The sequence below is a fragment of the Notolepis coatsorum genome, assembly GCF_963971535.1.
Source record: "Notolepis coatsorum genome assembly, chromosome: 19".
NCBI classification, from domain to species: Eukaryota; Metazoa; Chordata; class Actinopteri; order Aulopiformes; family Paralepididae; genus Notolepis; species Notolepis coatsorum.
The window spans coordinates 72,590,658-72,617,540 of NC_140183.1; the positions used below are offsets into that span (position 1 = coordinate 72,590,658).

The following is a 26,883-nucleotide window of genomic DNA, read 5'->3' on the forward strand; positions in this document are numbered from 1 at the left end:
CTAGCATGTCCTACCATGCTCTGTAAATAACTTATGTACATATACCGATATGCCCTACTCTGTTTACTTGTTTTATTGCACAATGTCGTTCTATTGGATTCTATTATATGTTATTACTATTGTATTGTGCACATCGTTGCGGGCAAGACCACCCGCATTTCATTGTATACTCGTATGCCGTGACAACCACGATCACAACACCAGAGGGAGCTCCACAAATCATGTAAAACCCAGATTCGGCTCAAACAAGGGACTAAACACGTTTCGCAATTATGCCACATCAATGTGGAACGCCCTGCCTAAAGCTGTAAAGGAATGTGAATCACTACCCACCTTCAAAAACACTCTCAAAAAACACCTACGTGAGACTGCAATTCGAAACTGGCCCCTACAAATGTCCTAACCTAGTTGTACAGTAAATGACCAAGTAAGGCTTTGTCAATATTCCAATGTACAGTGTAAAATGTGTGTGTGTCCCCTACCCAACCCCCCCCCCCCCCACCTCCAATGTACAGCCCTCACCCAACCCACCCAACCCCACCCCACCAACCTCCTCCAATGTACAGTTTCTACGCCAAATGTATATACACTCCTTTTCTGGACACTTTTGTATCACAAACAGTACTGTATTTGCAAATCTGATATGTCATAAATGTATAGATGTAGCAGTACTGTCTATCTGTATGTCATGTATGTCATATATGTTATGATGAATTGAAAATGGGGGACCCTGGTGGAAACAAGACGAAAGTCTTTCTCTGGTCTGCATCCCCTTAACAATTGTATGTATTGAGATGTACTGTACTGTACCCATTCTGCAATCTGTTAATAAACTTTTCAATCAATCAATCAAAACTGTGTGGGGTCTGCCCAATGCCCCCCCCCCCCCCCCCCCCCCCCCCCCCCCCACAGCAAAAATCGTGTTTTTATCACCTGTGGGGACTTCTGGCCCCAAGGGGACACAGACACACAGACACTTAAGAGTGCAGGATATTCCCTTGGCTTTCGGTGTGTCTCCCAGTTCTGAGTAGATGTGTCCCAGCATGTCTATAGTCTGCAGGTTGTCAGGTTCTAGGTCCAGAGCTCGTTGACAGAAGCGGCTGGCCATCTCAAAGTCAAAGCTGTCCATGTATTCTTCAGTCTGGAGCAGAGGATGACAAAGGGTAAACAGAGAATTGACCTATATCAAGCCTCTCCCTATTTTCTCTGTCCTCCAATCACAACTCGGACAACTAGGGAAGCAACAGTTGTGATTGAAGCATCAACTAAACAGAGTGGAGCTTGATATAGGTCCATTAGTATTTAGTATTGTATGGAAGTCCCAAAACAAGCGGCCAAAACTGCAAGAATAGAAAGAAGTGTGAGTGGGTGAGTGGAAGAGAGAGAGAGTTATCGTGTATAACCTTCTCAAGCAGCTGTTGTACAGAGTATTTCTCGCCCGTCTTCTTCTTGGCTTTATCATGCATCCTCATTTTCATCCTGTCCTGTGGTGACAAAATAACCACCCCAGAATCTGTTGCCATACGAGTTTGAGAAAGAGAAAAGGAAAGAGAGAGAGGGGGGGGGGGGCTCAATTGTCATTTAGGTTAGATATAGGCCTGCTATTTTTGGCTCTGTTGCATGTGACATTTGCCCAAATCAATACTAGTAGTCACATTCAGTTAACGTTAGCTAACAATTACTGTCTAACATTGGCGAACGTAGCCAGCTAAATCTAGAAACTATCTGACATAACCTTACCTCCATTTGGCCGCGTGTCTTTCCTCTTGGACCTGTTCTTCTTTTTGCCCTTAGCCTGTCCACCCATAATGAAGAGAAATGTCTTGTTTACACACTAAACACACTACTCCACGCGTGGTGTAAACTACCCAGTGCGCATGCGCTAGGTGCTGTGTGGTCGGCTGCTACGGAGTGAAATAGAGGACAAATCTTTGGCGAAAGCTCTCCTCGGGCTCCGGTGCGCGTCACCCAGGCGTCAAAGCAAAGATAGTAGGCTGAACGGTTATTATAACAGTGTATCTCACGGTGAGTTCTTGTTCATGCAGGTATGTTACTGCTCGTGACTTCTCTCAAACGATGGGTAATTAATTATTTATAAAACACAGGCTTGTTTTGGGTTTCTAAAAAAAGATGCGCCAGGCGCTAAACACTAGAGCCGGTGGCAGTTGGCGTGAGTGACAGTCGTAGAAACCAATGGCGCGACACGTTGTAGCTGTGCCCCTTGACGCCGCTGGGACTTTCTAGATTTGAACCAATAGGCAGCTACGGCGATCTTACGCACGTTTTTTTTTTTTTTACATTTCTGTTGTAAATAAACGAATGACAGAGAGACGGTTGGCGATAGCTGCAGACGTCTGAAAATCATATAATTTACACCAGATTCCAGTCAACCGATTGTGAATTGTAAGGTAATTCACATTTACCGAACTCAATGTTGTCCGTAGCGAGTCATACTGAACTGGTATCGCCACCATATGCGCGCTATTTGGTCGACAAAGCAGTATGAGATTATTAGCTGCTAGTAACTTGCTAACAGCTAGCTAACGCTATATATATGATATATGTGCTAGTTAGCTACGGTCATTTGCCAATAATAACTAGTTCACTGCTATACCAATTTCCATGTCCAATACATGCGACGTAGCGTAACGTCACTACGGTTAGTTGTATTGGCAAGTATGATACTCGCCAGCTACCAATAGCTAATATTTATGTTGGCCATTGTGGTCATTCATTAAAGGGGAATGAATCGCATGGCGCCAAGCTGTGAATTGAAAATGGGGACCCTGATGTAAACAAGACAAAAGTCTTTCTCTGGTCTGCATCCCCTTAACAATTGTATGTATTGAGCTGTACTGTACCCATTCTGCAATCTGTTAAATAAAGTTTTCATTAATTCATTCTGTAGACTCCAGTCACACCAGGGCGTGTTATCTTTCCCCATTTCTTCCAGGTCAGCGTAACAACGTTGATGTTCTTCTTATCCGCCCGTCTGCTGCCAATCACTTGTGTGAGACTGTCGTGCCACGGAGTTGCCCTGTGGCCAATGCCACCGGCTCTACCTGACGGGAGAAGTGGAGTGTCAACCTTGGGGCGAGCGAAGAGTAAGCCGCGCACCGTTAGCTAGCAAGCTGTCTTCAGCCGACATACCCAGTCCCCCTCAGAGGCCTTCGGCTGTTGGATCAGAAGGAGGAGGAGGCCCTGTTGATTTACCACCAGTGAAAGCTGACATGTCGGATTTAAATAAAGAGGTGGTGGATCTGGTCTGGGGGAGACCGTCTAGTGGAGGTGTATCTGCTTCGATCTTCCGTAGGTGGACCCAAGGTATGGAACTGCTAGGCCTTCTGATCATATGCATGAGTCAATATACTTTGTTAAACAAAACTATTGTGTGTCATACTGTATAGAAAGAACATGGTTATAATGAAAATCTCCATCTGGGCTGTCGAATCCATAGTAATATTCCATTAAGTCATTATCACTGCCATTTTGGGTGACAAACAATATAGGATTTGTAATGAAATACCAACAAACTGTTTATTATGACATTGTGTCATGTTAGTGGGAAAGGCATGACATCACGAGGTAACGATTGATTGATTGAAAACTTTAACAGATTGCAGAATGGGTACAGTACGGCTCAATAAGGGGATGCAGACCAGAGAAAGACTTTCGTCTTGTTTACATCAGCGTCCCCCATTTTTCAATTCATCATGACATTTATGACATACACGATATACAAATATACAGTACTGTTTAAGAGACCGAGATCATAAAAGAAAATATATACATTCAAGGGGGAAGAAACTGTACATTGGACGGTGGTGGGAGGGTTTGGACATTTACCGGGGCCAGTTTTGAATTGCAGCCTCCCGTAGATGCTCTTTGAGAGCGGTTTTGAAGGAGGGTAGGGATTCACATTTTCCGGCTGTGGGTAGGGCGTTCCACATTGCGAACACATAATTGCGAAATGTGTTTAGTCCCTTGTTTGAGCCGAATCTGGGTTGAACATGATTTGTGGAACTCCCTCTGGTGTTGTGGTCGTGGAATTCACTGATGTATTTTGACATGTACATGGGTATCTTAGTGGTGTAGTGCATCTTGTAGACCAGTCCCATTGCAAGTTGCTGTACTCTGTCATCTAATAAGGGCCCGCGTCCACCTAGCGCATATTTAGGACCGCACGCGTCTGTTTTCAATGTATTACAATGGGGAGGGAGCGCATGCGGCCCCATGCGGCCGCCTCTAGGAAGTGCGCTGCCGTCGGCTTCTTTTTTCAGCGCCTTTATGCGGCCGCACAAGCCAGAGAGTTGAAACTGGCTGAACTTTTCTAGAGCGGTGCGCCGAGCGCATATTCAAACAACCAATCACAGCCAGTCATCTACCACTCTGCTTGTAACCTGACACCGGAGCTGCCTGCCTGTCTGGCTGTCTCCACACAGACCATTGAGATCCGCGACAAAACTAATAATAATAACTACACGAATACACTACTAAAAAGCTAATAAAAAGCAAAGGGCGAACTGTGGTGTCAGGCAATAACTATATATATAATTAATATACAATAAAGTTATTCAAATATGCTATAATATGTGCAAAACCGCGGCATGGCTGTAGATTTCTTTCTGTCATCTACAAGATGCGCGTCAAGCCAGCTCTGCCGGCGCACTCCCAGCATGTTTCACGGAGAAATATGCGCTAGGTGGACGCGTCTTCTAAGCCATCCTAGGTTGTCAAAATGGGCAGGGGTGAGGTGGGTTTTAGGAGTAAGGTGAGTCAAGCAGTATTCTGACCAGTTTGTTTTGTGATGTTTGTAGTCTTGTTTTTAGGGCCTTTGGGGTGCTTTGGTACCATGAGGTGCAAGCATAGTCGTAGAACCCTTGAATGAGTGCTCCTGTTAGAGTCTTCAAGGTATTCTTGTTTACCAAAGAGGAGATCCGGTACAAGAATATTGTTTGTTGGTTGACTTTTTTGATTACATTGGTTGCCATTTTGTCACAGGAAAGATTTGCCTCTAGGATGGAACCCAGTTAGGTAATAATTTCATCTTTCCTTGTGACAATATTGTCACCCACTGTAACAGAGAAGCCGTTGGTCTAGCTGAGTTTGTTATTTGATCCAAAGAGAATGGACTGTTTTACCCAGGTGTAATGATAGTTTGTTATCAGACTATGAATACTAAGACATGCATGCATTGATTTTACTGCAAGGCACTTGTGTCTTTATCTCCTTGAGAAAGACACTGAACCCTTAACTGCTCCCAGCGAGCAGGTTGGTGCCTTGCATGTTTGCCTCTGCTGTCGGTGTGAGGCAGAAAGCGCTTTGGAAAATAAACGCTATATAAAAATGTAAATTCAGTCCGAAATGGCTCGTCTTGCATTTGTATGACATCCTTTCACAGACGCATCTTCTGATTTCTTTCACTGACCTGTACGACGGGATCTTTGTATTCCAGGGTTTGTTTACAGTGAGAATGAGCAGTCAGCATTGGAGCAGTTTGAAGGGGGACCTTGTGCTGTCATTGCACCTGTTCAGGTATGAGCTACCCATACTCAAGTCCCCAAGAAAATAACAGACTGGTTTAATATGGCATGTTACTTCCAGTGTAGAGATGTCCTAGCTAGTACGTTTTGATTCGGACCTTGTGTTTCTTTACAGGCTTTCCTCTTGAAGAACATCCTGTTCAACAGGGAAAGCTCAAACTGGAGACACATCTCGGGTGAGTTGACCTCTGACCTTCCAACTTTCATACAAATAAAAAACTGCTTCCACAGATTCCAACTGTGTCCATAGCCGTCACGCCCTTTTTACAAGTTGATTTGCCAAATGCTGTTGAGATTGACATTGAGACGGCTGAGAAAAGCTGAGAAACCATCATCTACACTCACTGCACACACATCTACATGTACACACTCACTTTAAACAAACACACCTTACCACTCACTTTACTCACTTTAGACACTTTAACACACTTTATATTTATCGATTATTAAAGAGATTTGCACTACATTCATACCTCATTTGCACCTTACCCTAAGTTTTGTACCTCATTTCATTCCTGCATTGTACCTCACTCTTACTCATTTTACTCTGTATTGTATATATGTATATTGACTGAACATTCCTTTACTTACTTTTTACTTAACTCATTCAGCGCCAGCTATTAGACGGGGCCCGTCGTAGCAATGCCATGCTTAAAAGATAGGAGAGCGTCACCTTGTTTGTAAAGCTATAACTGTATTCTATATTATAGCTATGGATACAATACTATGGCCCATTTGACATCAACTATCTATCGTTCAGTATGTGAAAAAGATTTTTTTTTCATCCATACGTTCCCGTGTTATACCGTGGTGAATATAAATATGGTTTTAGAGTGGTCTGGGGTAATTCCTGAAAGGCTGTATTATAGCCTAAAACGTGAATCCTACTATAAGTGTTGCCATTTCTTGCCTGGACACGCTACTATTCCCAAATCAAATCTATATAATGGGTATTATGTTCCATCATGAATGCATAAAAGGGGGGGCGGGGTCGTTTCTGATTATTTGATTGCCAGTAACGGCATTCGTATTGAACACTAAAAGCGCTTATCAGCCCGATTGGTATAAAAGCATTACACGATCAAGCTCAAATTGACGTCAGATAGTCCTTACCTGTGATCGGGAGTATTCCAAAAATAATATTCCAATTGTTTGATCGCCATCTGGTACATGCGATGTCCATTTGGGCCACGGCATAACCCACCACAACATATGGATATTTGACGCGCTTCAATGGAACCGGGAGAACCGCCCAACTGGCCCGACCCAGAAAACTGCGCCCGAAAACATTTGACCATTGCACAGGCCAAGATATAAGGTTTCAAAGGGTGCTCGATACCGCCGTCTAACTGGATGCGGCCAGTATTGCACTTTGGCATTCTCAGGATGATTCCCCATGTTGCCCCCGAGTCCGTATGCCTGTAATTACCGGTAATAGAAATATCGAATAAAAGAAATAACGATCAAATAACGAGTATACTCGTTGTTGGCGTTCAAGCGATGGTGCCCAATAACGAGTATAATCGTCGTTGTTGGCGGGGAATGTAACTTTTTTTTACTGACTTTGACTCTCTGGTTCATACAGAAACAAGCATTTCATCATAAAGTATTCTGTATTTTATTATGACAAATAATAAACAAACTTGAACTTGAAATGGACAACAGAATCTTCAGGTTTTTGATGGCATCACTGACTAAAGCCGTCTCCAAAGTCAGCTATGGCTTGGCAGTGGAATCGGCATTTAATGCAGATGTGTAACATTTAGACATAATTGTAATTCCTATGCATGTTTATTGCTGTTTACTTTTTTTTGAGTCATTGTAATTATTATGTATGTTTACTTGATGTTTATGTGTTTGGTTCTCCTTTGTCCTTGTACTTATTCATTGTAGTAAGTAGACTACCTTTTATATTTTTTATATATTCACTCTAAGGTCCCTTTCACGCCCGAGCTCTTCGGTCCGCTTTAATTGAACCCCGGTTAGTTTATTCGGGATTGTTCAGTTGGTGTGAAAACTCTTTCAAACACTCTATTGTGGACCGAACAAGCGAAGTCTGGTGCGCCTGACAACTTGGGTCTCGGTTAGCTTGCAAGTTAAACCCTGGTGCGTTTCGTTTGAGTGACCAACGGCAGGAAAAGACGTGTGTATTTAATTAAGCTGATTGTGTAGTTTTCCAAATGTGTGATTTTTCATTGTCGCAGCTGACAAGTAAAAAAAAAATTATAAAAAAAAAAAAAAAAAAATTGTGATACTAAACAAATACCTTGCATGCATTATTTAGGTAACCAGACAGTGGCGCATAATTTATTCTGACAGTTAATTGGAAAATGTATAACACAACATGTCATAACATTTGTGCAAGCAAGATCACGAGATTCTGTGTAACAAACCATCTGGTGCATCAGGGCCCTGTTCCTCGTACCTGGCTAACTGAGTTAGCCGGATAATTTTCAGGATAACTTGACATAAGCTAGACTTTTCGGTTCCCCGACGCGCGTTTGTCTAAATCACTATGGCAACAGATAAAAAAGTTTGAACCTGCTCCAGCGCAGAGTTTAGTTCAGTTAGCTGGATAAACTGGCCACGCCCTCGCAAATAAATGCCAGCTCCCTTCCTCACAGATTCTGAATTATGTTTTTGTGCTTCGTTTTTCTAGAGGGGGCTTTTGAAATGTAAAATAATAAGACTTAAATTGCTGATAATAAATCATATTCAGCCTATGGATTTACTTTGTCCTAAATAATGCACGTCATATATAGTTATACGGCGCTCGCGAGTCGCGACACACACTATGTGGTTATTTTAATAACGGAGCATTGCAAATGTGAATTCCGCAGGGATATTTAAAAATATCCCATCGGGCGTTTGGCTCTGATTCGTTTCATATTCTCCGCTGTGGATGTAAGCGCCCGGATTGTGTTTCATTCAAGCATAAATTGAAGCGTCTTTATGTGTGGATTGTGGATGTGAATTATGACAAATCTGAATCTGTGGATTGTTGAATTGTATCACTGTCACTCGCACGTTATTGTGATATTTTAACTGGGATTAAAATGTCTGAGGAGATGTGCTGTTTGACGGATTTTATGACGTGGACGTGACTTGAGAAAATGAATGAGCAATTGAGAGCCAAAAAACGTTTTTAATTAAGTTGTATCGTGAAATGAATTAAATCTGGCTTTGTATTTGGGATATGTGTTGCCAGATTAGATTACGAAATCATTTATCCCCTTACACATTATCCCTGCACATTTTGTCAACCCAGCTGCAACTTTGAAGCCCCTTTTTCCACAGCATAATGTTGACTGGTATGGGATTCAAAACAATGTCCAATAAAAGGCTGACCTGCATGAGTGCCAAAACCCAATAATTGTACTCCGTTGTACATGTAGAACTGAGGTAATGAAAAGGAATCTGAATGTCACTGGCCCTGTTCAAGTGTACAGTAAAGGGGAACACCACTCAAATAAACAAATTCTAATATGTTATTTCCATGGCCTAAGACGGTTCAATCAATATTTGTGAACATGAGCTACTCTCTCTCAAAGCCAGAAACCAGAGAAGTAATAATCAAACCTGTGATGTCATCAAGTATAAAGTCTGGAGCTGCTCCATTGACAATGAATGGGAGACTGATTTTGTGGACCCACAGAATGTTTTTTGTTCTTTTTTTATATCCAAATTAGCTTTATTCTATAGTAGTGATCTCATTTCATTTAATTTCTCTATAGAGCAGCTTCAGACTTTATACTTGATGGCATCACAAGTTTGAGCTTTAACACTCTAGTTTTAGATTGTTCACTATCTGTACTGTCTTAGACCAGAGGAATAACATGCAGGAATTCTGAAATTGGGCATAATTCCCCTTTTTAAGTGATATGAAATACGTTCAAGTAGTTTAGTTGATGCAATGCCATAGCTTACTCACAGAGTCCCGTGGTCAGAGTTCTGACCAGGTTCAGAGAAAACCAGGAAGCTAGACGGGCAGAAAACGTGGTCACAAGACAAAAAAAAGTGTTAATATGCAAGATGACTCTGGACTTCACAGGCCTCCTTGATATTGTAAGGCAAACATATTTGTCAAGCTTGGGGGAAATCGGACGGTGCATTCACAAGTAACAAATCATTTTCTGTTTACCATGCGTTTTTCAGAAAATGTGATTGGGTCTGGCAGTCATATGTCTGGCCTATGAATAATCTAAATGCCACATTTGAAGATGTTAGTCCCCAGATTCCACAGGTTTAGTGAGAATCAGGTGAACAGGCTAGTGGGAGTAAAAAAATAACATAACAAAGTTGTGCATGAGTAGACTCATCTCTGGATACCAGTCCCATGACTATGACTAACCAACCACAATGATCAGGAGATGAGCGAATTTGGAAAAAGTTTCGCCTAATGGTGAGACTAGAAGAAAGGTCAATGGTCATCATTGAGCATCTTCCTCTAGGAGCCATGAATGTGCACAGCAAATTAGAAAGGTATTCGAGATTCACTAATTCTAGAATTTTAAGTTTGGACTGAAGGTGGCACTAGGGGAAAGGTCATGGGGTAACCAAAATCAGTAGAGTTCATCCTCTAAGGGTCATAAATGTGCACCGCAAATTTTAAAAGATTAAAATGAATGCTATTGGAGTTATTGTGTTCACAATAAAAAATGTAACATTTGGATTGATGGTGGTACTTGAGGAAAGGTCATGGGGTCACCAAAAACCAATAGGGTCCATCCTTTAGATTAACGCAAAAAGTATGCAGCGCTTGGGGTAGAAGCATATCCTGCAGACACTGTCGTTCAGGTATATAATTATAAACTAATTATATGGGCAGCTACAACGGACCAATGTGGCCAAGCCTTTACGCTTGTTGTGAGAACCTCAGGCTAAAAGCGTCTGCTTGTAAATGTAAATGTTTTATTTGTGTTTTTCTGTTTGCGTCCGGCAGAGGAAGAGCAGAAGGCAGCCCTGTGTTCCACCCTGAGTGAGATCCTGGAGTCGGCCTGCTCCAGCCCCTCCCCCAGCTACAGCCTGGTGTCCTGGGCCAAAGGACAGAGCCCGCATACCAGCAGCACACAGACACAGGGCACCCCAGAGCCGGAGAGCAGCCGGCCACAACAACCACAATCCAGTGAGTCAACAGAACACGCACACACAGACAAATAACCCTGCATAAACATGGGATTATTTACCCACTTACTCACCTGAGCTGCGTCTCTACAATGACTTGTTAAAGTGTTCTCTAGTGCCTCACGAATTCCAATGTTTGATTCCCGTTTTGGCGCTAACTCATACGGCAGTGTGTGGTTTTGCAGTAGCCCTCAGTCCAGAGGAATGTCACGCTGCAATACTATAGTGTTTGTGTGTTTCTCTGTGTTTTTCTGCACCTAGCTGCTTTGGCTGCTCAGGACCTTGGCTTTGAGCGATTTCACAGCGTCCTCCAGTAAGTGATACTGTCTTACTCGCCACGGCTAACACCTTGCATTTTTACCCTGAGTGATGTTTGCCACTTGTCCTCCTCACCTCCAGTGGGCTTTATGGCCCAATAATATAGTTATCACCTCTTCAGTCCAATTAAGATTTCATATATCCGTCACTCTTGTTCAATTCTTAGTTCTGACTCTTGAGACGGAGCATATCCGTCCCATTAGGGCCAAAGTAACAGGGAGCATTTCAGGATTTGATTGGTTTGGTCTGTGAGAATTGGCTTTTCACAATGAATTAGCTGTTTCACTCTGCTCACACACACGGCTGACTCTGCACTTTTGCTGATTGCCTAATGAAAAATTCTCCCCCTCTCTGTTTTCTCTCTCTCTCTCTCCCTTTCTCTCTGCCCTTCCACTCTCTCTCTCCCACTCTGTCACACGCACCAACTAAATGGAGCAGGGCTGTGTTTGCCAAAGGGATATTGGAGTTTCATACTGTAGCCCAGTGGCAGCAGAAAGACACGGTCAGCAGAAAGCCGTGCTGCTGACTCACACAGGAGAGCTGTGTGTTCAGTAAGACGGACAACCTCAGCTGCACACTTTCTCATTTCTTTTCTTTTCTTTTTTCTTACAAACGGTGTTTTTGACGGGGACAAGAAAGCGCAAGAAAGCATTGATACCATAACAATTACAGCATCTGATCTGCACCGTCCCCAAGTGTTTTTAGCCCGGGGCTAATTTCCAACACCAGTCCCTTGATGGGAATTGATCTGTCATCTAGAATTAAATTAATAATGAATGTTGATGGCAATTTACAATTCGATATGATTTAAAATACACAATACCTGTCTGTTGTTGCGTATGACCGATTTCTGCCCCATTATACTTTCAAGCCTGAAGATGTTGACGGATGTCCCGGTAACTTATGCTAACTAATGCTAGGGCAGGGCGAATGTGGGAATAAATACATAGCATGGCATTCAGAAGGACTTTCTTTTCCCCCCAGGTTGATATATAAGCATGGTATATGCTTTGGTTTAGACCACCACAATAATTCCGGTATTCTGAGCTCACAGGGGAGAGATTGGGGGGTAAAAGGGAGCGCAGGCGAGTCTCTGGGCAATCTGAATCTGCGCATGCACCGGTTGGAGGGCAGGTGTGGAAAAGTCCTGATCTCTCCGTGTTCAGGAGACTCGGGCGTATTAAAAAAAAAAGTCTATTGGTCATGTCTCCAGCACCCCCACAACCGTAGCTACAACCACTTATGTCAAGGCTCACATCAACATTCAATCATTTGTTCCCCCCTCGCTCGCCCCCCCCCCCCTCTTCCCCCCTTCCCCTCACAAGCTCCATGTAACGTGGAAGTGCAGTGAGTGGTCTATGGAAAAATCACAAGTTGGATAATCGGGTCAATGTTATTCGATCATATTGGACCACATGGTAATGGGATGTGCAATAAGGTTATCCAGACCCACCAATTTGTCACCGTGCAGTAACGTTACTCAAGTCTCCACCAACGACTTGTCTAGCCTGCTGAAAAGCAAAAGGAGAAGAGGAGTTCCACCAATCATAGTGCCGGGTTCCTTTTCCTCGCCCACAGCCTTACCCCTCGTTCACTTTGGCTGGCTGGTTCCTCAAGTGAGGACTGATTGTGAGGATAAAGTTAGCCACGGGTAAACGTTACATTACGGTATACAGGTTATAATTTGCAATGGTAAACTGACTGGAGGGGGTGTGTGTGGAAAGTTGAGATTGTGAATCGAGTTAAGATAACATAAAACGTCATTTTCGAAGGTAAACTAATCTATAAACGCTAACCATAAGACCGTTAACGTTTGTATTTGTAAGCTGTATTGCAGACGGTTAAACGTGACTTTTCATAGTATTCATAATATTAATTATTGCAGCAAAGGAGCAGATCATGGCACCCTCAGCTGAAAACTCCCTTAACACTTTCAGAGCCGGCCGTGTTTTCCTTTTTACCCCCTTGAATGCCCAGCACCACTTCAATGTTAACGTTAATATCGCCTAATATATGTTTTAAATTATGGCTATGTGCAGGCATGCGTTGTTCATGGGACGGGGTTGCACTCCGTGCAAGCCCACATAAGTACTCGCTATTTGCATATCAATAGCGCCGGTCGTCAGGTGTGTTAAATACGTTCTCGAATACATTCACACCTAACTTTTTGTGAATGACATGTGTTACATTCCATTCGTAGAGGCAATTAGGAACTGTCTGTATTCTGCTGCTCAAGCAAGGGGACATTTATGGGCATTCGCGGGAGCGCGTGCACGCGCGCTCCATTAGGTGCGTGCAATCCCAGTTGATTTCAATAACGCACCACTGGCTATGTGTCTAATCTGCCCGTCGCATTATCAATGACTCATTTCCAGTCAACATTGTCCAAGCGGATTGTTTTTTTATCGGTTCATTTCCGTTTTATATCATTTTGAAAAGCCCTCGTTTTCACGGAAAAAATAAGAGATTCCATGATAATCGCCCTGTACTGGAATATTCTAGAACGTTGTCATTTTTTTGGCCTATTTATGAATCGTTTTCAAATAAACGCTAGATTATCGATAGTATATGTGTACGTAATTCCAGGTGTAGGGGTTGCAGAATAAAAGTCGAGTTGTGGTTCCCAAAATAATAGTTTCATTTTTATTTTCAAACTAAACATTCCACTGTTCTCCTCCAACTGACTCTAACCTATATTCCGACTTAGCCTAACAGTTCTGTCTGCCCCGGCTGCTCCTTCGTTTACTGGCATGTCTCCTCGCCCCTGCTGTGAGAGTGTCCTTGCCCCTGCTGTGTGAGAGTGTCCTTGCCCCTACTGTGAGAGAGTGTCCTCGCCCCTGCTGTGAGAGAGTGTCTCCTCGTCCCTGCTGTGAGAGTGTCTCCTCGTCCCTGCTGTGAGAGTGTCTCCTCGTCCCTGCTGTGAGAGTGTCCTTGCCCCTGCTGTGAGAGAGTGTCCTTGCCCCTGCTGTGAGAGAGTGTCCTCGCCCCTGCTGTGAGTGTCCTCGCCCCTGCTGTGTGAGTGTCCTTGCCCCTGCTGTGAGAGTGTCCTTGCCCCTGCTGTGAGAGTGTCCTTGCCCCTGCTGTGAGAGTGTCCTTGCCCCTGCTGTGAGAGTGTCTCCTCGTCCCTGCTGTGAGTGTCTCCTCGCCCCTGCTGTGAGAGTGTCCTTGCCCCTGCTGTGAGAGTGTCCTCGCCCCTGCTGTGAGAGTGTCTCCTCGCCCCTGCTGTGAGTGTCCTCGCCCCTGCTGTGAGAGTGTCTCCTTGTCTCTGCTGTGAGAGTGTCTCCTTGTCCCTGAGTGTCCTCGCCCCTGCTGTGAGAGTGTCTCCTTGTCCCTGCTGTGAGAGTGTCTCCTTGTCCCTGCTGTGAGAGTGTGTCTCCTCGTCCCTGCTGTGAGAGAGTGTCCTCGCCCCTGCTGTGAGAGTCTCCTTGTCCCTGCTGTGTAGGGCTGACCCCTATTAATCGATTAGTCGACTAATCGGTCGAAAGGAGCCGTAGTCGACTGGCCAACCTCTTAGTCCAATATAATAAAAAAAATAAAAATAAAAAATGTATATATTTTTTTATATCATTCTTTCCAAAAGAAAAGAAGCCTAGAAGCGTGGCTAACGCATACCAGAGGCTAACTGCCTATGAAAACAGGCACAGAGGCACTGAAAGAGGATTTCACCCATCTAATGAACACACGAGACTAGACAAATATCAAGATGTATCCATCAGTGGACCAATTGCATGCTTTTGCAGAGGACAAGAAGCCTTCAGTTGACTCCTTCAGACATTAAGCACCCCCCACAGCCCAAATGGAATGATAAAAAAATAAATAAAAAATTAAAATATTATACTTTTTTTTTTTTTTTTTTTTAGTCTACCAATAGTCGACTAACGGCAAATTTTGGCCAATCCTAGTCGACCATCCAAATCCTTAGTCGGGGACAGCCCTACTGCTGTGAGAGAGTGTCCTCGCCCCTGCTGTGAGAGTGTCCTCGCCCCTGCTGTGAGAGTGTCCTCGCCCCTGCTGTGAGAGTGTCTCCTCCTCCCTGCTGTGAGAGTGTGTCTCCTCCTCCCTGCTGTGAGAGTGTTAGTTGGGTCAAGAACCAACATTCTGTGACCATTCTCTGGCTAAGATGTTTTGATGATTGATTTGACTTCTATGGACCTTTTATAAAATATTTAGCCCCCGTGTCCCTCCGAAAAATCCCGGCATTTTTTGTCAGATGGCCAAATCCAAAATACCTGCTGACGCCATCTTGAAAAATTTACTTTTGATCCAGAGCACCTAGAATCATGTATGAATACACTTTTTTGTGTAAGTCAACCATGACGATTCCAATTCTGACATCAGTTTGACTCTATGACATCAATTTAACCCAGAAATCCAAGATGGCCACCATCCAGTAGAGCAAAAATGTAGAAAGAGACAGCAGAGCGAAAATGTAACTTTTGAATGGGAAAGTAAGATTTGGTGTTTGGGCAGGGCTTCAGACTAACAACTTTCCCAATAGCTATAGCTAGCTAGCAACAACAACTAGTTAGCTAATATAGTCATTGTAGCCCTGTGTTTGGGGTTTGTTAACCCTTGTGTTGTGTTCGAAAGCTGTTTTTTTCAGGAGTTATTTTGATGATGTTCTGAGCTTGTGCTCAGCCTTCTGTTTCAAAAGGTATCTTGGACCACGCCATCTCGACATTCCTTGACATGAAGAACTCCTGTTGACCTCGCTCATCCAGGCCTTCTTCTTCAATAGACGAGTGTGTGTGTGTGTGTGCGCGCATACGTGCGTGTGCACATGTGTGTGTGCGTACGTGCGTGCATGCGTGCACTATCCCTTCATACAATGGGTTTCACGCTGGCTTGAATATGGAGCAGAGGAAGAGCAAGGCTTATTTTCATACATCTTACAATAAACCGCCCAACAAGTCAGTTGTGAATGACATCATGGAGAAGCTGTCTACCATCATCGCAACTAAGCACATGCCCTTCGCCTTCTTAGTGGGAGATCATCCTGTGTACGTCCTCATCACTCTGCTCAAGGCCGAGAACCCAAACAAGTACCATGACATTGTACCCTTTCTTGGTCCCTTCCATACACCGTGTGTGATGATGAGCGCTATCTACAAGCGCTACAAGGGGAGTGAGCTAGGAGATGTACTTGTGGCAGGAGGAGTTATTGCAGAGGGCTCCGTCGACCGTGCACTGAAAGGCAAGCATTACAAGAGGGGGCTGCGTTGCTTGAGGCTCATCTATGAGGCACTCATGAGTCAGCTGGTAAAGGGGAGGCTCATGCCCAACCTGGCTGATGAGACAAGGGAGAACCTTGAGATTCTGAGAGATATGAGTCTCTCCCAAGAACCCCGTGCAGCTGCACATGCGGCACTGGAGGATGATACTGACCTCGAGAGCCTCATCACCAATTTATTCACCCAGGTGGAGGCCAGTGACATGGCGGACTACTGGAGGGACTTCCTGTCTATGACGGATGCACTCAAGCAGAATGTGCATGCAGTACATATCTGCAACTGGGATGAGTATGTCAGCTCTCTGCGTGCCATGCTGCCATGGATGGTAGTGTACGACAACAATAGGTATGGAAGGTGGCTGCCTGACTGCTGGGCAATGCTGACAGCTCTCCCTGCTGATCAGGTCGCCTTCCTTCGTACTGACTTCACTCAGTCCATCACAGGCAACCCCTACTCCAACATGGCCTGGGACATGTGGATCGAGTGTACAATGAACAAGGGCAGCAAAATGAAGTCTGGCTGGCTCTCCATCCTCCAGAATGAGAAGCAGCTGCTGGTGCACTCCAGAAATGTGAACAATTTGGCCAAGATCCGGGTGGCTCACAATGCCCTGGCCACACACAAAAAAGCCAAGAGGAAGCACATAGAATGTGGTCCAAAAAGGATGAGAGAAGATGAGCAGCGTGTGCAGGACCTGGTCGCATGCATGCATGAGTTTGATTCCTTCCCATTTGATCCAGCCTCACCCACCCTCCGCACCCTACAGTCAGCCATGCCTGCCTCTGATGAACTCATCGCGGACTTCAACTCAGCCCATGCTGTGGGAGAGGAGAAGTTGACCAGCTTCTTGAAAGACCGAGTGTTCAGTAAGAAAACCTCCCTCCATGCACCTGTCCCTCTGAGCAAACGCTTGACATTTGCCAAGCAGCCCTGCATGGAGAAGCCCGGGGAGGAACTCAAAGCAAGAGCTGCTGAGATGGAGCGGAGTGCTCTCAAGGCAGTGATCGACCTGGTTGAGGTCAGTCAACTTGTGAATCTCTCAGAGTTACTGGAACATCGTGTTGTCGAGGAATGTGTGGCCTTATTCAACTCCAATGGCACATATAGGAAGACACAGAAGAGCAAGCTCATTCAGAAGCTCTCTCTCCAATCTGTAGATCTGCAAGAACCCTACACCGCTCTTGTCGACATGGGCATGATCTGGAGGATAGCAACCCCATCAGCAGAAGATCAGCAGACACAAGATGGCACCCCATACAAGTGGTTGGACTATGTCCACAAGGTATCATCCATCATCCTTGCCCGCCATGGTGATGCTGACCGTATCTTCTGTGTAAATGACCCGTACGACGCAGCATACTCAACTAAAGATGATGAGCGAGATCTGCGGGTACAAGGTAAGGTACATGTCCCCAACACCTACATGAAGCTGGGCAACCCCTTCCCCTCTGCCAGAGAGTTCAAAACACTGCTGTGTAGCGTCAGCAACAAGGAGCGGCTACAAAAAGTAATATGCAGCTATCCGACTGACCTTGTTGCACAGGGTGTAGATACAGAGATTGTCTACTCTGTTGGCTCCCACTGCACCAACTTGTCAACCCAGCAACCAATGCAGAACTACAGCTTTGACCAGTCTGAGGCTGACACCATCCTCTTCTCTGCTTACACAGTTCTACGTGAGTCAGGCTACAGTGGCCCTGTGGTCATTGATGCAGCCGACACCGATGCCTATGTCATGGCAGCGGTCATCTCAACAGCTGCCCGGTATGCTCTGCATCAAGAGAAAGCAGAACACGGTCTTCTGCCGTGGCCTGGTTACTGAGGAGATGGCCGAGCAGCTACACAGCATTACAGGCTGTGATGCCAATTCAGGCTTCTATGACAAGGGTAAGTCGTCGGTGTATGACAAGGTGGCAAAGAGCCCTATGGCACGACTGCTGCTCTCGCGGTGTGGAGATAGCCTTGACCTTGAGGAGGAGGTGCTAGAGGAGCTGTTCGAGTTCACACGACATGTTATTTATGGCGACAAGAAGAGTAGCACCATGGCTGAGGCCCGTGCCACAAAGTGGAAGAGAATGAAGAACAAAGCATTCATCCATCTCCCTCCAGATGCAGATAGCCTACGCCAACACTGCCTCCGTGCCAACTACTTGGCATATCTAGTGCGCCACCCCTCCCTGAAGCGACACCCTTCGCCACTCGGACATGGCTGGTGGGTGGTCGCTGTCGCCCTGTCCGCCACACACGACCTGCTCTCCCAACACATCTACCTGCACCAGGGCCAGCTGAAGAAAGTGAGGAAGAGGAGAGTGAGGAGGATGATGATGAGAAGAAAGATGATGATGTATGGAGGAGGAGGGGTGATTCATTGGAATCTGATGATTCAGAATCTAGTGAGGCAGAATGTTCTGATTCGGACTGATCATGACATGTTTAAAGTGGTTTCATTGTTGGGGCGCTCCAGTAGCACACCACATAGCGTGCTGAGTCGCGAAGCGGTCGTCCCGGGTTCGTTTCCCAGTCCCGGCGACCATTTGCTGCATGTCTTCCCTACCTCTCCTCCCGTTCTCCCTCTCTCCCTCTATCGGTCCTGCGTGGCCAGAAAAAGCTGAAAATGTTATAAAGTAAAAAAAAAAAAAAAAAGTGGTTTCATTGTTAATCTGTTCAAGTTACAGCTATTTAAGAGCGTATTTTGAAGTATAATTAGTTATCTTATCATACTGTACATTCATAAATTATTTTGCTGAGATCCTTATGAAGGTAGTTTGTTTAAAGTACAGCAGTACCATGGTAAAATTGGTTTTGACATTAAAAGTTACATTTTCGCTCTACTATATGGTGGCCATCTTGGATTTCTGGGTCAAATTGATGTCATAGAGTCAAACTGATGTCAGAATTGGAATCGTCATGGTTGACTTACACAAAAAAGTGTATTCATACATGATTCTAGGTGCTCTGGATCAAAAGTAAATTTTTCAAGATGGCGTCAGCAGGTATTTTGGATTTGGCCATCTGACAAAAAATGCCGGGATTTTTCGGAGGGACACGGGGGCTAAATATTTTATAAAAGGTCCATAGAAGTCAAATCAATCATCAAAACATCTTAGCCAGAGAATGGTCACAGAATGTTGGTTCTTGACCCAACTATGTGTCTCCTCGTCCCTGCTGTGAGAGTGTCTCCTCGTCCCTGCTGTGAGAGTGTGTCTCCTCCTCCCTGCTGTGAGTGTGTCTCCTCGCCCCTGCTGTGAGAGTGTCTCCTCGCCCCTGCTGTGAGAGTGTCTCCTCGTCCCTGCTGTGAGAGTGTGTCTCCTCCTCCCTGCTGTGAGAGTGTCTCCTCGCCCCTGCTGTGAGAGTGTGTCTCCTCGCCCCTGCTGTGAGAGTGTCTCGCCCCTGCTGTGAGAGTGTGTCTCCGCGCCCCTGCTGTGAGTGTCCTCACCCCTGCTGCCCCTGCTGTGAGAGTGTCTCCGCGCCCCTGCTGTGAGAGTGTCTCCGCGCCCCTGCTGTGAGAGTGTCTCCTCGCCCCTGCTGTGAGAGTGTGTCTCCTTGCCCCTGCTGTGAGTGTCCTCGCCCCTGCTGTGAGAGTGTGTCTCCTCGCCCCTGCTGTGAGTGTCCTCGCCCCTGCTGTGAGAGTGTCTCCTCGCCCCTGCTGTGAGTGTCTCCTCGCCCCTGCTGTGAGAGTGTCTCCTCGCCCCTGCTGTGAGAGTGTGTCTCCTCGCCCCTGCTGTGAGTGTCCTCGCCCCTGCTGTGAGAGTGTGTCTCCTCACCCCTGCTGTGAGAGTGTCTCCTCACCCCTGCTGTGAGAGTCTGTCTCCTCGCCCCTGCTGTGAGAGTGTCCTCGCCCCTGCTGTGAGTGTCTCCTTGTCCCTGCTGTGAGAGTGTGTCTCCTCGCCCCTGCTGTGAGAGTGTCTCCTCACCCCTGCTGTGAGAGTGTGTCTCCTCGCCCCTGCTGTGAGAGTGTCTCCTCGCCCCTGCTGTGAGTGTCTCCTCACCCCTGCTGTGAGAGTGTCTCCTCACCCCTGCTGTGAGAGTGTGTCTCCTCGCCCCTGCTGTGAGAGTGTGTCTCCTCGCCCCTGCTGTGAGTGTGTCTCCTTGCCCCTGCTGTGAGAGTGTCTCCTCACCCCTGCTGTGAGAGTCTGTCTCCTCGCCCCTGCTGTGAGAGTCTGTCTCCTCGCCCCTGCTGTGAGAGTGTCCTCGCCCCTGCTGTGAGAGTGTCTCCTCACCCCTGCTGTGAGAGTGTCTCCTTGTCCCTGCTGTGAGAGTGTGTCTCCTCACCCCTGCTGTGAGTGTGTCTCCTCGCCCCTGCTGTGAGTGTGTCTCCTCACCCCTGCTGTGAGAGTGTGTCTCCTCGCCCCTGCTGTGAGAGTGTGTCTCCTCGCCCCTGCTGTGAGTGTGTCTCCTCACCCCTGCTGTGAGAGTGTGTCTCCTCGCCCCTGCTGTGAGTGTCTCCTCGCCCCTGCTGTGAGTGTCTCCTCGCCCCTGCTGTGAGAGTGTCTCCTCGCCCCTGCTGTGAGAGTGTCTCCTCGCCCCTGCTGTGAGAGTGTGTCTCCTCGCCCCTGCTGTGAGAGTGTGTCTCCTCGCCCCTGCTGTGAGAGAGTGCATGTGCCCTTGACCCCTATTGGCTCACTTTGCCCAACACGCGCATCCTGTCGTGATTGGCTAGCTCAGGGGTCAGCAACCGTTACTATCAAAAGAGCCACTTTTCCCCCCTCCCACAAAATAAAATGCTCAGGGAGCCGCACAACCTATTTACCCTTAAAATGAAGATAACACAGTGTATAACGTTTTATATATCCCCAAGCATACCCCACATTTAGCATAAAACGCCTGACAATTGCATACCCAAAGTAATTTGCGATTTATTATACTTTATACTTATAGCATACAGTTTGTTGCATTAACACTTTGTATGCCACTCGCGGCTATTCTCGGGTTTACGCCCCGACCGTTGAATGCCACGTCATGAGTATTCTCGTTTTTTATTTATTTTTTATATATTATTAGCGATCTGAAATCATATTGCATCACGCGAGCCTACCGTTGAAGATCCAGGGACCGCCGGCGCTCAGATGTGAAAAAAGCTCCCCCTATCGTCTCCCAGATGGTAAAGCACCCTTTTGCAATGGACTCAATGAAAGTGAATGGGAGAACGGATTTCTGACTCCACATTTTACTTCTCACTGATGCAGCCGGGGTCTACCAGAGTTCATTCTGGAGCCTCTGAGCCACGGCGAATATCGGTTATACTGTACACACGATGGCTCAATACATTTATCGATTTTTTTCGAATGGCGATCGGAAATTGGAATAAACCATTTGGATACCATCTGACCTCAGGTAAGGAATCTATGTTATCAGTGTTAGGATAATCAGACTCGTTTTCACGGATATAGCGTTTATGTGATATGTGATATGGCTGTTTTGACTGTAAAAGCCATGAGGAAATAAGAGCAGCGATTATCAGCGCACGGCACGAGCGTGCGTGCGCACACATATACTATCGATCATCTAGCGTTTATTTGAAAACGATTCATAAATAGGCGACAAATGACAACGTTCTGGAATATTCCAGTAAAAGGCGATTATCATAGGCATGGGTTGTTTTTCCCCGGAAAACGGGTGATTTTCAGAATGCTATCAAACGGAAATGAAGCTATAAAAATACAATCTGCCTTGACAATGTTGACTGGAAAATGATTCTTTGATAAGCGCCGGGCAGATTAGACACATAGCCATAATTTAAAACATAGTAAAACATAGATTAGGCGATATTAACGTTAACATTGGCCGTGGATGGTGGCATTCAAGGGGGTAACGGCTGGCGCTCAAAGTGTTAATGGAATTATAAAGCAACAAAAAGAAAAAGATTTATTGCTGTTTTTACCTGTTATAACAAAGGAAAACCTCAAACTCTTATGAAGAGGAGAAAAAATACTGGCTGTGTAGACCTATTTTTAAATAAAACACAGAAGAGGAGACAAAACACTGGTGTCTGTAGACCGACTTTGAAATAAAACCCTGAACTATTCAGGTATATTTGAGTCCTTCCCTTATTTGTGGAACATTTATAAAATAAAAAGTAGTCCACTTTGAAAAAAGACTACCATGTGTAGACCTACTTTGAAATAAAACACAGAAAAGGAGAAAAAACACTGGCATCTGTAGACCTACTTTGAAATAAAACCCTGCACTATGCAGCTCTATTTGAGTCCTTCCCTTATTTGTGGAAAATCTATCAAATAAAAAGTTAATTCTTCGTTGTTCGCAAATTTCGCACCACATATCGGGCATACAGGTAAGCCTGCATCGTTAGTCGTGAAAGCAAATGAATCTGTCGTGTCCACGCTGAATTAAACCCTCTATTTTCCTCAGACTTAACTTTTTTTGGATTTATCCATGGTTAGCTTACTGGGGGGTCGGAAACTCAAGATTAGCCACTTGCAGACGTACTGTATATTTTAGTTGATGAAATATTTTTGTTGATGAAATATTTTTTCATTTCAGTGTCACAGTATGACATCGATCTCCAAAATAAAAGAACAAAAAAGCTGCAGGTTGCCGACCCCTTGGCTAGCTGGTCTTGATGCCCTGCTAGCTGCAGATGCGCCTGGAAGCGGAAGCCCAATGGGCAGAGCCTAGCCATTGTGCTGTCACATAGTGCCCTTCAATTACCAAACCCAGTGGTGGCTTTGGGTTGCTCAAGTTCAAGTTCAAGTTTCTTTAATAGTTGTCCTACAGAAGTACAGAATACTTTTATACAAAATGCTTCTTTCTGTTACGCTCCAGAGACTGTGCTAGACAAGATAAGTATGAAATAAAATAGTATAGCATGTAAAAAATAGAAGTCACGTAAGTAGACAGTGTTCAGTATATACATATGTACAATGTTCAATGCAGAATAGAAGTAACTGAGTTACCATACAATATACAATATACCGGTACTATGCAATATACTAATATACTATATAGTGCAAAGCAGAAATGGGATGAGGTACAATATACAGTAAGGTGTACTGTATGGGTTGTAGTGCAAATCCTTTACCAATAAATATAAAGTGTGTTTAGGTGTTCTAAAGTGTGGAGTGAGTGGGTGCTGCAGTGTGTTGTTTGTTTAAAGTGAGCGTGTGGATGTGTGTGTTGTGAGTGCATTTGATGGTTGTTGCATAGTGTTATTGTTCGTTGAGCAACCTGATGGCCTGGGGATAGAAGCTTCTGCTACAATATCCTTTGCGAGTGTAGGTCGGTTGATATCCTCAAATATTTCCAAATGTCTTTTTCGAGACATCTGATCTGACTTGGCCTAATTGTTGTCATTAATTCAGACCACAACATTGCCCAGCCCCAAGTAAAGCTTCTGTTGAGATGGATGATGTCACTCTTCCAAAGCCAAATAGGTCTGATCCACTTTAGACCTTCTGTATGTCACTCAAGAGTAGGGAATAATTTGTCAACAGTCTGTTATGTAGAGAGGCACACTGGATCTGCAAATTAAATACATTGGAGCCACTTGGGCTTTAATGAACCTCTAATGGGCTTAATGAGCCTGGAATTTAACCTAGGGATGGGCCATTAATCGAGTTTCAATGTCAATTACGATTGTGGCTTCCCACGATCATCAAAACAAGCTAATGGAGATAGAACGATTATTGTGCCGCATGCCGTGTTGCTCTCATTCTTCTTGTGTTGTGAATGCAGCGCACACTTCCTTCACAGCGGTGCGCTCTGCCCCTCCCCTCAAGCCCAAGCAGTAGTTCCAGCTCGTATCGAGGGAGGAGGGAGCCACGGCACGTTTCTCTCCTGTTATTTTGAAACACCTTTGGTAACTTGTAGAAGATGACAAAAAAGGCAGCCTTTGGTCGAGAAGAAAGGTGAAATAAATTCAAGTCAATTCAAGTCAATGTCAAAATTAATGAGTAATCGTGTTTAATAATCGTGCTTTCATTATTTTGGCATAATGGAGCAGCCCTAATGGATGTTTTCTATGAGCCACGTCTCCTTATTATGTTATACTATAAATATAATGTTCTTGTAGTCATGTCATTAGTCTTGTTTAAAATAGTTTTTGCAGTGAAAGCTTGGGGCCAGCTTAGAAACAGACTCATCGTTGTCTAATACGTCATTGCTCAGTCCTTTGTTCCACTGTGTGTGTTTGTGTTTTCGTGTTCAACATCAAACTATTGTGCATGCTTATACTTAATGTTTTTAAGTGGCAGCAAATGGCTTTCATTATTGCAAATAGTTTGCCTCCTGGACAGGGGGCAAGCCCCCCTCCCGACCCCCCCCCCCCCCCCCCCCCCCCCCCCCCCCCGCAGTTGAAACTCCATCTTGTTCGAATCTTTCTTTGTCTGTACCAATACCGTTTGACTGTGATGGAGACGCTTGCTGCATCAAAATGTTGGACCCTAAAAAGAAGCAATGTGACCTGTATGAGTCTTTACCCAGAGACTCGCTGTGTGACCCGGCCCTGTATGAGTCTTTACCCAGAGACTCGCTGTGTGACCCGGCCCTGTATGAGTCTTTACCCAGAGACTCGCTGTGTGACCCGGCCCTGTATGAGTCTTTACCCAGAGACTCGCTGTGTGACCCGGCCCTGTATGAGTCTTTACCCAGAGACTCGCTGTGTGACCCGGCCCTGTATGAGTCTTTACCCAGAGACTCGCTGTGTGACCCGGCCCTGTGTGAGTCTTTACCCAGAGACTCGCTGTGTGACCCGGCCCTGTATGAGTCTTTACCCAGAGACTCGCTGTGTGACCCGGCCCTGTGTGAGTCTTTACCCAGAGACTCGCTGTGTGACCCGGCCCTGTATGAGTCTTTACCCAGAGACTCGCTGTGTGACCCGGCCCTGTATGAGTCTTTACCCAGAGACTCGCTGTGTGACCCGGCCCTGTATGAGTCTTTACCCAGAGACTCGCTGTGTGACCCGGCCCTGTATGAGTCTTTACCCAGAGACTCGCTGTGTGACCCGGCCCTGTATGAGTCTTTACCCAGAGACTCGCTGTGTGACCCGGCCCTGTATGAGTCTTTACCCAGAGACTCGCTGTGTGACCCGGCCCTGTGTTTGTGCTTCTCTGCAGCAAGCGGACTGTCCAGTCAGTGTCTGAGCTCCGAGAGGAGGTGCTGTCTCTCTGTCACACCTGGAAGGGTTGCTGTGGAGTCCTGCTCTTCCTCTATTCTGTCATCCACACCAAGGTACTGTGAAAAACTAACTTACCTGCTACAGTAGGGACAATTAGACCTTTTTTGAAAACTCCTGTGAGGGTTGAAGATTTTCAGAAACGTTTCTAAAAATAAATGGTGTATTGGTGTGGATGGGTAGCTTGTGGATGTGTTGACATCATGACTAATGGCCCTGTCCACACATATAGGGATATTTTTGTATTTTCTCTGCAATCAGGACCACGGAGAGCTCCCTGCAGCCTCCCATCCAGGTCATTTCATGCGAGAGTTTTTGCGTTGTGTGGACTTTGGAGAGATTTACTAAAACACCATTGGCGTGGACAGGATTAGTATTCCTTTCTTTTTTTAATACCCATATAGTGTGTGGATACCTGTATAAGTGATCATTCATACTTTGACAGGCAACGGCCCAGTAACATATCATGGGACAAAAATAATGTATACTCAACATTTTTGACATAGTCATTTTGACTTTTGGAGGTGTACCAGCTGGATATTGGAAGGGTGCAGAAACCTGTAAAAGGTGTCATCTGGTTTTATTGGTTGACTGGATTTAAATGAAAAATAATCCTCCTCTTGCCTGTCAAATTGATACAGTCATCATCATAATCCATAGCCTGAGCTGCCGTGTTCTTCAAAAGGCTAATGGCGTACAGCTAGAACTCTCCTTTGGCTAATTTCAACAGACATCTGTCAGCTGTAGCAGGATTCCGTGGGTAGTTGCCATGGAGACCCTGCACACTGTCAGAGAAGTCAGTATAAACGCTCAAAAGGCCATGTGACACTTTCTAAACTTGTCAAGTGAATCCCATCGACCATGGTATCGGTCAATATCTGTGTAAAGATGACTGTTTCCTCTATTTAAACTGAACAAGGTCAAATATATGAATGCCGCACACTTATGCCCTGCAGCTGAAAAGAGTTTATTGGACTATGTCAAGTGTGCAAGCTTCATAATGTATATGGCCCTGCAGAAGCTAGCCGCAGTAACTACTCAAACAGTGAAACTGAGGAGAAATTGCTTTAAAGTTCTTTAACTATCCAGTAATCTTTAGTTACTGCAATTTTTGATACCACAGATATTGAGAAGTAAAATTTGACAAAAAAGGGAATTGTAGTTACCGCAGTTAGCTTCTGCAGGGCAGTATATTTTTCCTCATTCCTATGGACGGATGACCTGCACCTCTTTGGGTGTGTGTTCTTAATTATTAACTGAATTCTGAAGTCACCTTCTGTCCCTCCTTGTCGTCTCTGTGTAGGGCATAGAGAATATCAGGAACGAGATCCAGGATACCCCAGAGCCTCTTATAGACCCAGTGCACGGACATGGCAGGTATGACACCATGGAGCCTTTTTGGAGGGCTTAGTTACTGTGTTGCTGGTAGGGGCTAAAGTGGGATGGTAATAGTTTGCTATAAATAACAACATTAAGGATTTTATTATGGATTTTTCTCTGTCAAATCTCTCCTTTCGCTGATAACGGACCAGGGTGA

General features: G+C 45.3%; 2 protein-coding genes across 5 annotated transcripts in view; one reads left to right on the forward strand and one right to left on the reverse strand.

Moving 5' to 3' along the window:
- LOC311246211 (uncharacterized protein) overlaps positions 1-1,865 on the reverse strand; it is a 108,606-nt gene extending 106,741 nt beyond the window's left edge. For both annotated transcript variants that reach the window (XM_084336331.1, XM_084336330.1), the window contains exons 1-3: positions 1,741-1,865; positions 1,404-1,513; positions 995-1,141 (exon numbers count right to left, since the gene is read on the reverse strand). In XM_084336331.1, the coding sequence (XP_084192457.1) occupies positions 995-1,141; positions 1,404-1,513; positions 1,741-1,807 (324 nt within the window). In that variant the 5' untranslated portion in view covers positions 1,808-1,865. The remainder of the gene's footprint in view (positions 1-994; positions 1,142-1,403; positions 1,514-1,740) is intronic.
- Positions 1,866-1,930: 65 nt separating this feature from the next.
- The window catches only part of mindy3 (MINDY lysine 48 deubiquitinase 3), a 99,274-nt gene continuing 74,321 nt past the window's right edge, over positions 1,931-26,883 (forward strand). The window contains exons 1-8 of one of the 3 annotated variants that reach the window (XM_084335859.1): positions 1,931-2,025; positions 2,954-3,324; positions 5,456-5,535; positions 5,659-5,719; positions 10,486-10,668; positions 10,929-10,980; positions 25,288-25,402; positions 26,650-26,723. In XM_084335859.1, the coding sequence (XP_084191985.1) occupies positions 3,231-3,324; positions 5,456-5,535; positions 5,659-5,719; positions 10,486-10,668; positions 10,929-10,980; positions 25,288-25,402; positions 26,650-26,723 (659 nt within the window). In that variant the 5' untranslated portion in view covers positions 1,931-2,025; positions 2,954-3,230. Of the gene's footprint in view, positions 2,026-2,320; positions 2,409-2,953; positions 3,325-5,455; positions 5,536-5,658; positions 5,720-10,485; positions 10,669-10,928; positions 10,981-25,287; positions 25,403-26,649; positions 26,724-26,883 lie in introns of those variants that run through there. The other 2 variants (XM_084335858.1, XM_084335860.1) reach the window with 2 other exon arrangements.